Genomic DNA, 12,584 nt, shown 5'->3' with positions numbered 1-12,584 from the left:
CTTAAATGCCATTAACCCAGTCCCACCTTGCAGTTTACCTGTTGCTGTTTGCCCAGGGAAGTCTGCTACTTCTGACTCGCATATCTAGTGCTCAGACCTTTCTTCCACTGGCACATTCATCTGGGAGAGGCTGTTAAGTAGCTTGGGGGATGCAGGGACATGAGATGTGAAGGAGACCAGAGGGACAGGTCTATGGGGTCACTCAGTGCTGGAGCTGGTGAGGGCAGGGTGGATGTTATTTGACATTTCCTGGTGTGGCTCGTGGCCTGGGTCRCAAAACATGTTCAAGCTGTGTTTCTTCTGTTGTATCACACCGTGAAGCAGAAACACCTCCCCTCTAGCACTTTCAGAGGTTAGGTGGCAGCTCACTGCCCGGGGATTTTGGCACTAGATCATGTTATATCTGGCCTGTTAARATTAGAGATATTTTTGTGGGAATCCCCAGCTGGTCCACCTAGCTTGCTCATGGGATCCACTCTGTGGGACAAGGCTTTGTACACAGGGAATGTGACTTCCTCCCATTTAATGGCAGTATTTACTAAGAACCATAGGTCTCAGCAGGATTCAGCACTGAGTCTGCCCCATGGGGTTGTCTTTGGAAATGAGTGTTGAGTGGGGCTGCAGGAAGGTTTTGGTCTGATCATTGACAAGAAAGACCTGGGCACACTAAGTACTAAATTGTGCTCAACCCAGAGCACTACAAAAAGGAATACAAACACAGACATGTCTATGAAAAATTGTTGTCTTTTCCAACCTTCAGAAAAATTAAATCAAAACACAGTTTCAATTTGAGCTTCATCCTTAAAACTTAAAATGATGGTAAAATTAACAAAATCAGAAATCCTTTCATGAAAAAAAACAAAAAAACCCACAAACCCAAACCCCCAAATCCAATCCACTAGTCTTAAAAGTTCTGGTACAGAGATAACCAACTTGATCGCAAGAGCTCTATGCCCCTCTTGTACTTTCTTTGTTACTCTTGTTGCAGTGCTGTTCATTAGTGCAAATACAGCTGTGGRTTCTGTTCAGCCCAGGTTAAATTTACAGAACACACAACTAACGTCTGTGGGATTGAATTATACTCTATGAAAGATGAGAGGACTAGAAGGAGGCTTTAGGCTGATGAGAGAAGAGCTGAAAATTCCTGTTGGGCCTTATTAAAGTACTGTATATATGCTTTGCAGTAAACAAGTACCTAAGATTATATATTTGACATTGGAGGTAGGGTAAGGAAGATGCCTTTAAAAGGAGGTCAACTGATGGAAAGATCCATTGGGGAAAAAACTCGGTGTGATTTGGCTGCCTTCAACAGTCCTAGTTTTAGGACTTTGGAGTTACAGCATTTGGGGTCTCTGGAAGCAAATCCTGGACCTACCGTTGTGCAGATTACGTTGGTAAAAGTGAATGTTTAGGGAAAAGGATTTAGATTAAGAGATAAAAATGAAATGAGGTTGGTTCAAAAGGAAGCTTGGCAGAGCACTTTATATAGGGTAGCAGGAGAGAGAGGAACATGCTTTGGATGTAGAGGTGCAAATACATGAAGGATGCATTCAGCTAGGACTCAGTTGTATCCAGGGAAATGGGATGATTTGTATGAGTAAGTGGAGAAGAACTGAAGAGGATGTGCTGTGGTTATTAGGAACTGAATAGCACCTAAGACCTCTAATGTTTATTATGGAGACCAAACCTAAGGTCTCTTCTGTCCTTCAAGTCCAGAATTGAAATAGAGAGGAAAAAAAAATATTGATTACAAAGCAGGAGCATTCTGACAGTCAGATCTATCAGGCGGTGGAATAGATGCTTGCAAAATCACCTCTTGGGACTTTTAAAACTCAGCTGTGCAAAATGAATGTCTCACAGGGAGCAATTCTTCATAGGCAGAGGTTGGACTTGATGACCTTAACAAGTCTCTCTCTCTCTCTCTCTCTCTCCCTCTCCTTTTTTCTTTTTCTTTTTTCATTCCCTTTCCCCCTCCTTGTTTCTAACCTTTGTCTTCTCCTCTAAGCACATGTTAATGCTACGCTTTGCAGCTGTTCAGTGAGTGGTGGGCAACTGGGGATGCATGGCTTTGCACCTTGGGCAGTTGTTCAGTAAATCGGCAGCTGCCCTTGGAGCTCCTGTAGGTTATAGTCTCATCACACGTCCGACCGTTGTTATTAAACAGCGACCCGGAACAAAGCCCTTGTGCTGAACATCCCAGGGTCCTGACTTAAGCTGTAGTATCCCTCAAAAACAGGGTTGAGGGCAGCAGGCTAATTACCATTACCAATATGCAGAGATTTGACTGCCACTGCATCTGGTCTCAAAGGAGAAGCTCTAATGGGCTAAATACACTAACATCACTGACGGGATTGTATCAGGTATGATTAGCAGGCTCTATGATTATGAGGAATATAAAATACATAAAGGAGCTGGGTTTTATTATTTTTGACTGGTATTTTTTACCGTTGTGGCAGGAGATAATGGCACCCTTATATGCCCCAGGGATATTAGCGTTTAATGGTTGGAAGGAGGGGGATGAAAGGTCAGAACTTAACTGAGTAAGGGATKAAGAAATCCTCTAGGAGCAAAGGAAGAGATCCCCAAAGAAGGGATGAGATTTGGAGACTCCCTAAGGAGTGCTATCTCCATCAGATGGACCGGAGCAGTAGTGTGTGGAAGTGAAGTTCCTCTCACCTATAGCCGGAGAGTGAGAAAGTGGTTTTAGTTTTAATTCTGGGGTTTCTTGCATTTTGGGCTGATATCTTCACAACCCTTTGCAGCCATGTCCTTTACTTCAGAACTAAACAAAAACAAACAAAAAACAACAACAACAAACCCCTTTGCCTCGTTTGAATTAAAAATTATTTCAGCAGTTGGTAAAACACGAGGCCTTATATTTCTGCAGGCGTAGTAGTGCTGAGATGGGGATACTGGAGCTCTTCAGAAATGCCCAGTTTCCAAATAACTCTTCCAGGTTATTCAAAGGGTAAAAAGCTGTTCTTCTGTTGAGCTCTGAAGGCTGTACAGGAAATATCTTCTGATGACCTACATTAACCAGGCAAATTCTTTGACAGCATCAGGGTAGTAAGGAAAATATTTGGGTCGATTCTGTGGGTCCTTCATCCCAGAAACGGGTTCAGCTGTTTTTTCTTGTAGGGACCCAGGACAACTCTGCCAGGTTGTATTCAAGACTGCAAGAGAAATATGCAATATCTCTTTTGATTCATTCACCCACCTGTAGTTTTTCTTAAACTGTGGAACATGAATGTAATCTTTCTTTAATATTACTCTAGTTTCTTATTCATCAAAAGCAGTTGCATGGTCTTCGTTATCGCATCTGAAAGCCTTTCATGCCATTAGTAAGGCAGGAGGAGCTATTACAGTCTTTTAGAGAAGGGGAACAAATTCCCCTTCTGTCCRCGGTAAATTTGTGGACTTGCCGAGGAAGCAAAGGCTAGTGCCCTAACTGCTTTGGTGTGCATCATCTTTGCTAAGGCAAGTTATTTGTAGTATTTTGTTTGGTATTCATTGACCAAAATGCAGTTATCTAGTGCCATTGAAATGTCATAGGGAATGGCAGCCTGGCCTGCAGGAAAACACAAAACTTAACTGTAGGGCACCTCTGGWTGCTCTAGACACCATTTCTGGACAATAAAAGCAAAATAGAGGCATAGTTCTGTCATTCTTGTAGGCTTTTCTATCTGTCATCTCTCTGTCTGTCATATATGGACTATGAGACCTTTAAGGCAGGGATTGTGTTTTGCTGTATTTGAATAGATGCTGGACAAGCCAATCATGACTGGATTTAGGAAGAAAAGAGATTTAACATAAAGTGTGAAGATGTGGGTAATTTTTTCTCATTCTAAATTCAGACAAAAATATTATTGAAAAATTGTGAACTTTCACTCTACAGTTTAAAGCAAATGAAACGATAGGTTTTACTATTTGAAAAATACTGTAAACATTAGATATAAACATTTCAAAAGCACCATAYAAATGTCTGAAAGTGAAAAAAAATCATTTCTATCCAAAACCCCTAAATATTTTAACATAGGTAACATAGCAATTTCATATTTTTACCATTTCAAAATGTATTTTCAGAAACACTTAGGCACTAAGATATTCATTGATAATGACAGTTTCCTAGCAAACAAGAAACCTTTGGAGTAAACTGGAATTTGAAAACAAACAAACAGAGAAAATCCTTTCTTAAAAAATTCCTATTGATTGCTCGTCTGATATTTGACGAACGCTCTTAGGTACTACAGTGTAGGCTCTAATACTCTCCACAAACCTTTTCAGTAGTTCATTACAACTGTTTGATTAGTCCAGCGTTAATGAAAATTCTCTAGAAGTGTTTATACGCGCTTTTTTTTTTTTTTTTTTTTTTTTTTTTTTTTNTTTTTTTTTTTTTTTTTTTTTTTTTTTTTTTTTGTGAAGCAGTCTTGATTGCTGGCATGGTTTAATGTTGAAAGCATTTTTTTTTCTTTTTGACATTATTAAAACCAAACATTTCAACCTATCTGAAATTCAGAGTGACAATTCACATTTTTTTGTTAGCGTTTCTGTCTGGATTTAGAATAAGAAAATCCAGTTTCTGTTCGCACAGCTTGCCCCTTAAATACACCTCAAAGCCAAGCATCCATTCCCTTCACACCTCCTACGACACGTATGAGTTGGACCGAGTCCCTAGTCACATTCAGGTACAAAGCAAGATCTCCCAGATTGCACGTTCTCCTTAGAAGAAGCCCTCCAAGCTGTGGTAATGATCTCACTAAACCTGGTTTTGGATTTAAAAAGCTGTACTGGACCTTAGAAGCAGTTTGAGCTCCCTGCTGAAAGACTTTGTGCCTGTTACCTCTTCTCCARTGAGCTGTTTGATCCCAAAGGCCACCTAGATGGTTGTCACGCAAGGGCACGTGCTAACACACACAGATCAAAAGGGGCTGAAGAAGTTGGATGGAGACCTACTTATCCTCAGGAAGGATATACTAAAGGGGAGGATGGGATGTGCAGATCAAGAATCCACAGTGACAGCTGTCAATAACCAGAATCTGATTAACTTCAGTGGCGCGTAGGCTTCTCTGGACTATTTTTCCCCTCTTTTCTCTACAGCATCTTTGGCCATTCTTTGTGGCCTGACGCACTCTGCGGTTGACTGCCAAGAAGCTGGGGCCACCTTCATCAAATGTGAGGTTCAGGTCACGGTGGCTTCCTACCGCCAGAGAAGGTCTGTGTTTTACTTGTACGTGTGTGATGACCACCGAACTCAGCGGCACGGGGAGGACATCGACCCGTCCCAGCAGCRTTTTGCTGGACTCTTTGTCAGGTTAGTGCTGGTTCTCTGTGGCAACTGCGTGACCCCAGCTGTGGGCAATATCGCCCAGAAGGTATTTCACCTTATGCAGAATTGGCCCTACCAGACAAGATGATGGACTGACGACAGAGCAAATTTCTAATTCTTAGGTTGACGCCAGTGGAGCGATTTGGCCTTGAGACCACTAGAGAGCACCGCTGGGTTGTGAAATTCATTCCTGATGTCTATCAAAGCATCTCTAGTGCCCCCCTCCTCCCCTTTCTCCCATCTTTTTAAAATGTTTGAGAGACATCAGAAAATCCATCTCGTAAACAGCCTGCTTTGTTCCTTCTTAGGTTTTAATATTTATCTTCTGATCCAAAGCAACATCTGGTGGATGCCAATGGGGAAAAAGATTAGGCATTATGAAAAGCAGAAGTGTTTTTTTTTTTTTCCTTTCCCCTCTCCCTCTCTTCAAGCAGTGTCTTGAGTAGAAAGTCACAGAGAAAATTCAGCAGGCTGTACAATATTTGCTCAGCATGGGTGCTCAGGCAACTCAAGGCACAGGCTATGCAAACCCAAGGCCAAACTGCCTGAGAGTGTCAACTGGTACCGTTGCCTTTAATAGAGCTGTGSGGATTTATACCTGCAGAGCATTTACTTTAGGAAGAATAAGGAGGTTTGAATTAAGGAACAAACAGATGAGCAAAACTTTCMGAAAGACACTTATTTTCTTCTTGAACAAATAGAAAATTGGGGTATCACCACAATGAGATGGTGAACACGTTCTTGACTGGTGCATAATGGTACAGTCCGAGTACTTCAGTGTAGCTGCACAGAAGGTGCRTTTTAGAAGACAGGGAGGACAGTTTTATTGGGGGAGACAATAATGGGGACACTTAGAGGCAAAAATAATCTCTGAAATTAAACTGATCTCASTAGTTGTTTTCTTGTTTGTGCTGCTCTGATTCTGCTGCCGTTCCAGCCTGGTGTCAGCAGGGTGAGCAGGGAGGGACATCTGCCCCTTGGGCATTTTGCATGGAACATGCAGAAAAAAAACCCCAAACCTAAGTCATGCAGTCCATTTACTGTCTGCCTTCTTATTGCTCTTCATTGTGTTTTTTGTCCAATTTAATTGTAAATGCCCCTAGACGCCAATGGTTTACCATTCCTTCAGTTGCAGGGTGATATTTTTAAATCAAGTACATTTCACCTTTTGGAAACTTTTTCTTACTTTTTTTCCCCCCATTTGGGCAGCTTCTCCAACCTTTTTATTACTGTCACTAACTTTTCCCCTTGTTGTGTTCATAGTCCTCTAGTACTTAGGAATTAAAATTTGGGCTGCTAAGGAATTTTCCAGCAGAATGATGTTTCTTCTGGTGAATCTATTTCTMAATTGTGCTCACGTGAAAGAGGGAGAGGGGGAGAATGGGTTATCTTGGGTGAATCTTCCAGTTTGGAAAATGCGAGGGAAAGGAGAGTGAGTTTGAAATCATCAAAAAGACCTATTTAAGACCCTTTAAAGTATTTTTTTTCAAATTTCAATTCAGAAAAGCTTTTTTTTCCAAAATATTAATGGAATTTGAAGCAAAATATTAGAAAAATTACAAACAAGTAATAAACAGTTTTGGGAATTTCTGAAATAAACCACATATATTGTATTAATGATATTTTTCATAATATCAGTATWATAATATTATATATAATATGTTCTAAATATGTTCTAATAATAATAAAAAAGAGATTTGGATTTGAGTTCTGTGTAGATGTTCAAGATTTGAAACCATTTTCCCGTGACACTAAAACCTGAAAATACTCCCTGCTTTACTACATGTTATATCTTTCCTGTTTTTTTCTTACTAATTTTGTACTAGTTTGAATGAAGATTCTCCTAATGTAGTCTGTACTATAGCCTAYGTTTTATGAACGCTTTATGTCAAATGCATGTTCCTTACAAGAGATGCAAGTCTTGTCATCAACATCACTAGCACCAGGATATGTTTGTGCATTCCCTTTTGCAAGTCAGTCGTCCTCTTGTTGCATTTCCTTAAATACTGCAATTAACAGTTTTGCAGCATCCAGCTTTCAGATGAAGTTACTGCAGGATAGGGAAGAAGTGGCCCTTTGCCTTCAAATAAAATATMTTAATTATTTGTAAAGAGACCTGAATGACCACTGAGGGAGATCCCTCCATCGACTTCAAAGACTGGTAAACTGGGCCCTTGCTCTAGCTAACTACAGACCACTTCTCCCTTAAAACAGTTGACTATTTAAAGGATGCAGCATTTTCCTGTAACATTTTTTCCTTTTTTAAAGTAATATGCAGTCTTGAAAGATGGCCCAGTCCATTGAATTATTGTATAGGACAAGAGCAGTTCTCAAAGTGTTGCTGTCAAAAGYGAGTTTAGTTCCCTACGGCTGGCTTTTGATTATTGATACAGTAGAGGGAAAGGTTCATTTAAACATATAAATAAAAATTCACTGTTAAAAAGGTTGAGCTACTTGCAGAAGGTTTTTTTTTTTTGTTGCTAATGTGGCTGCTTCCTTTGACATGTTAACTTCCAATTACACTGGAAAGGGGCAACAAAACAAATACCCTTACATGCTTTCTCAGAGCAATTCTGTGTTTGTACGATAAGCTGTCACATCCCGCATGGTTTGAAAACTCCAGCTTCATCCAATTGCTCTGATCATCCTTCTTCTGAGAAGGCTCTGAGGGTTGGGTTTCCAGTTGGATTGGTCTTGGTGGAACTCAGGTACCTGATTAACTAAAGCACTTCTGAAAATCCCACGAGTTGGGATTTTCAGGAATCTCAAGACATTTGAAAATCTTGGTACTACCTACCTGCTCYTCTGTTTTGGTGAGTAAATCCCCCTGTGAAGTCTTTCCTTTCGTGACTATTCAGAACAGTGGAATGAAATCTGGATTATGCCTGTGCTGCTRTAACTTACCTCCTCTTTGCTCTCCTTCCTATAATGTAGGTATAGGGGGAGAGGAAGAATGGGAGGGAAAAGAATGAAAGTGAAGTGACACTGGATTATCCTGGCCTGAGCTAAAGCCTGTTGGAGTATATCAGGAAGCTTTCCGTTCATTTTGAGGGACTTTGGATCCTATAGCTGGGTTAGCAGCTGTTAGCAGCAAGATCCTGTAAAAATGCCTCTTCCCCACCACCTTGTCATTACTTCTTTCCCCCATGCAAGGGAAGACTTTAGAGCAAACGTCTGTTAGTATAACTGGCACATATATCGAATCTGCTTAGTCTGGGCTGTTAAGTAAGTTTAATTAATTTACTAAGTTAATGTTCCAATGCTAGCAACAAAGCATCATTGCAATCAGCTGGGTAGCAGGAATTGGAACCCCTAAATGAGCTCATTTTTTCACAGTTGGAATTAGGGACCAGTTAGCCAGTTGTGTGGTTTTTCCAATTTCTCCACTTGCCCTAAGGGAGTTGCAAGTTATTCATTCCCCATTGCTAAGTGTGAGTAAGACGGGGAGGGGGGAGACACGAACAAACCCTTCTCCACGTAGGAGTCCATCTTGGATCCTAACACTGCTGATTCCCTGGCTGTTGTCTGCACTTGTCTTCCTGGCTTGGTCCTAGAAAGAGCATTTGCTGCTATTTGTAATAGTTTGGGGAAGCAGAAAGGCATCACTGAGAGATATTTACTGCATGTATTTTCATCATGAGTGTGTGCAGATAAAGGGGGGAAAAAACAAATAAACAATAAAAGAATGGAAACAAAATTACAGAAATTTGCAAAGTTTGACAAATGGTGGCCAGGAGTTGCCACAAGCTAATGGCTTGCAATGATTAATAAGAGTAAAAATAATTGCATTTCATTAAGATTGATGACACCCCATTTAACCTCCCTTCTCGTTTCAGCCCTAAAGTGGAAAGAGATGAAGTTCTCATCTATAATAGCTCCTGTAACATTACCATGGAAACTGAGGCAGAGATGGAGTGTGAGGGAGCTAATCAGCCAATTACCGCCAAGATTACTGAGATATGGAAAAACTGGGGCCAGAACACTCAGGTATAATCAAATCTTTTTTACAGACTGATTCAAACAGCTTAAAATTAAATTTGTAATATTGTGTACATTTAAAGGGGGCAGAAAAAAAAACAATTTAGGCTAAGCAGCAGTAATATATAATATTAAATGCTTTCCAACTTTGAATAGCAGTTCTAATGCAGTGCAGCTGAATTAACGGTTAASTGGTTAATCATGTATTTTATAAAACATAAATGAGCTTTATCTTATTTTCTGCTTGGTGTATGTCTTTTTTAATACTTTTCTTTTTATATAAAAAAAAATTCTGTTCCAAAAGTGTTATTTTCTCTTATCRGTGTCACTTGATCAGATATCTTAGTCGTGAGATACGGAGTTTAAACTCTCCTGCTGAGACTTAGCATTCAGCATTGATTCAGCTGTGGTTATATTTGTKTTTTTGTTTTTTATTTTTTGCTCCTCTTCAGCATCTGAAATAAAATGGGACAATCTCTCTAGGACTGTGTGTGCGAATCACAAGCAAAAAGACATCAGCAAAGTTTATTCTGGAAAACAAAAAAAAAACCCTGTGACTCTTAACTAATATCATCTTAACRCTCAGTATCTAAAAATGTTCATTGCCAGCCCAAAACATCCTTTCAGAGTTTTTGGGGATGTTGAGCTGAAATACTGGATTGTGCCACTTGTGACGTGGAATTTGGGGCCGAGGGGGAGATATTTGGTGAATGTTAAATATTCCTTTGTTACCATTCTCCCCTGAATGAGCAGCTCCTGGGAAGCTGGTGTAGCCCTACTGTGTAAATGACAACACYGGTGGGATGAGTTAGACACCTGACTTGTCGCAATAAATATTGTCCTTTATCTAGTAAAGCAAATTATCATGCAGCCCTCTTAGTAGGGAGGAGACCTGGGAAACTGAAGCCTTATTTGCTCAGGATTCATGTTAAAGATGTCGTGGTAATTTTTAACTCTATCTGCAGTGAAATTCCCTTACCTGTTGCCAAACCCAGAAGTAGCCACAGTGTCCTGGCAATGTAATTTTGGTGTGTTTCTAACACCGGATTATGAAGTTTTTATTCAGCCAGAAGTCTCTGAATTTGTCCTGTATATGTTTAGCAGATGCCTGTTACCGTTGCAGCCAAGTCTCCTAAAATACAACTGCTTTCCTCCATTGTATTAAAAAAAAAAAAAAAAATCACACCAAATATTTTAAGTCTGTCCTTGGCCTGTAAAGGAATGTCACATATATCCTTTTCCTATTAGTGCTGCCAACCTTCCTCATTTCCTGGCTTTCTCGCGCTCTGCGCAATGTAGGCTGACTCCTTTCCTGTGGGCTTCTTCGCTCGTCGGTGTTGCTAGTTGTGCTACCAGAAACATGCGCCGCTAAGGAGGAAAACCAAGCCAAAAGATTATTATTTAACCACTGCAGGAGGCCACCAAAGGGAAGTGTTCAGGCCAGTCTCGGATCAAATGCTGCTGGGTTTCCTGTAGATTTTCACTCTCACATGTGCTAASGGTGTCTCTGTCTGTGTAGCCCAGCGTACAGGACCCACCACCGCCTGTTCACCACAGTCTGAATGGCCCAGGTGTATCCCAGGTCCTGTAGTCTCAGTAATGAGTTTTTGTTGTTGTTGTTGTTTGTTTTCTGTTTTCCTTTTTTTTGGGCTCAGGTGGGAGCAAGAATAGGAAGACATTGTGAGGTTTGTCCCCAGCTGYTTAGCACAGTGTGGGGAAAATCCGTAAGTTTTAGGTGTCCTGAACGAATGAATGAATGAAGGGGAAGCAGGACAAACCCAGCAATGCTTTCAGGTTTGGGAYTGACTTCTGCTTAATGAACCCCGAGGGTATTTGGAATCATTTTATCCCTCTTCCCAAAACTGGCCTCGGTGAACAGAGGTGGATGGGTGGGGAGTTCAGATAAATGGTTTCAATTTTGGTCCCTTTCTAGCTGACAGCATCCTGTTAAGATTTACGACTTGGTGCAGCGTACGCATGCTTCACTGTAGAGGTTTAAATCATGTCATGTGAACTGGCCTTACCTTTCCAGTGGAAATAATGGTCCCCAGGTTCAGCACCAAGCAGTGAAATGCATTAATAGCACCACGTGCCTTAGGATAATGGTGCTATTAACGGGCAACACAACTCAGCGTACAAGTAATGGACTACATCTCTTTATAATAACACCTGGCACTTCTGTTGCACTCTCGTGTTAGGATCTCAAAGCAGCTCATAAAGACTGGGCTTGATCCTCAGCTGCTGTCAGCATATATAGCTACACCAATCAGCTGTTTCATTTTCTACTCGCTTTTCTGCCAGCTGAATGATGCTCCGTCAGGACAACGAGCTGGCGGTATCTTAGCACGGCTGGGCTTTGTGGGAGGCTTCGGGCAGGGATGAGTAAGGCCTCCGTGGATTAGCTCCAGACAGTGCTGAAAGTAAAAAAGAAGCATCACAGAAAGGCTGGCAAAAGTATAAATGAGTCCTTGCTATCAGGAGGATGAAAGCASGAAGAAAAGAACAACCTTGGTTAAGAGCAGCTGGTTTTGAATTTCAAAATGTTGCCAGACAGACACATTCCTCCATTTTTCAGGTCATATCCCAAATATATTATGTGCCTTCCCACGGCGTTCCCTCATTGCCTGTGAAAACTGCACATGCATGTGGGAGCCAGGGACACCAAAATTATCGGCAGAGATTAGCAAAYACCACGTGCATTCTGTGAGAGTTAGTGAAGTGTTAGTTCTCTGAATCGGTTTTGATTGACTTGGATATGTGTATACTCCAGGTAYTAGAGGTTCGCTGTACCTAGGTACAAACTTCTGATAGCTGCATTTTCTTTTAAATTTCTTTTTTTTTTTCTGATAAATATATAGGAAGATCTATTTTAACAAAAAATTAAGAACTGAACTCTAGATGCTTTAATTTTTGGATGAACTACCTGTTCAATTTTACAGGAAAGTTCTTCTACCTCTTATTTCAACCTACCTTTGCTTGAAACTTGGGCTGTATCTGCCACCCYAAATTGGAAGGTATTTTTGAAAATGCTAACTGTCCTTTTCATGTTGYGTGCGGTGTGTAAAGATTTCTCTCATAAGCCAATTACCTGAGTTTGCTGTTCAGTTGAACTCCTTTGAAAACTCTTAGGCATGACCCTCGGTGGAGGAAAACAGCTGTATTTCCAGTGAAGGTGAGGCTGCATCCATCACCTCGAGTTTTGTCCCTTACTTTACTGACTTGGCCTTTGCTTGGGATCAGGTCTGTGCTTGAATATCCCCAGGAAAATGTTTTCTTTACG

At 40.8% G+C, this 12,584-nt stretch overlaps 1 protein-coding gene across 2 annotated transcripts in view; it reads left to right on the top strand.

Annotated features, from left to right (window-relative positions):
* The window catches only part of PKHD1 (PKHD1 ciliary IPT domain containing fibrocystin/polyductin), a 266,037-nt gene that overhangs the window by 54,377 nt on the left and 199,076 nt on the right, over positions 1-12,584 (top strand). For both annotated transcript variants that reach the window (XM_085304863.1, XM_085304864.1), the window contains exons 33-34: positions 5,098-5,311; positions 9,163-9,313. In XM_085304863.1, coding sequence (XP_085160989.1) covers positions 5,098-5,311; positions 9,163-9,313 — 365 coding nt within the window. The remainder of the gene's footprint in view (positions 1-5,097; positions 5,312-9,162; positions 9,314-12,584) is intronic.

The sequence above is a fragment of the Rhea americana genome, unplaced genomic scaffold (assembly GCF_003343005.1).
Source record: "Rhea americana isolate MKP2758 unplaced genomic scaffold, rheAme1 scaffold_210, whole genome shotgun sequence".
Taxonomy (NCBI): Eukaryota; Metazoa; Chordata; class Aves; order Rheiformes; family Rheidae; genus Rhea; species Rhea americana.
The sequence above is the reverse complement of the archived record's forward strand: the minus strand, read 5'-3'. Positions and strand labels throughout refer to the sequence as shown.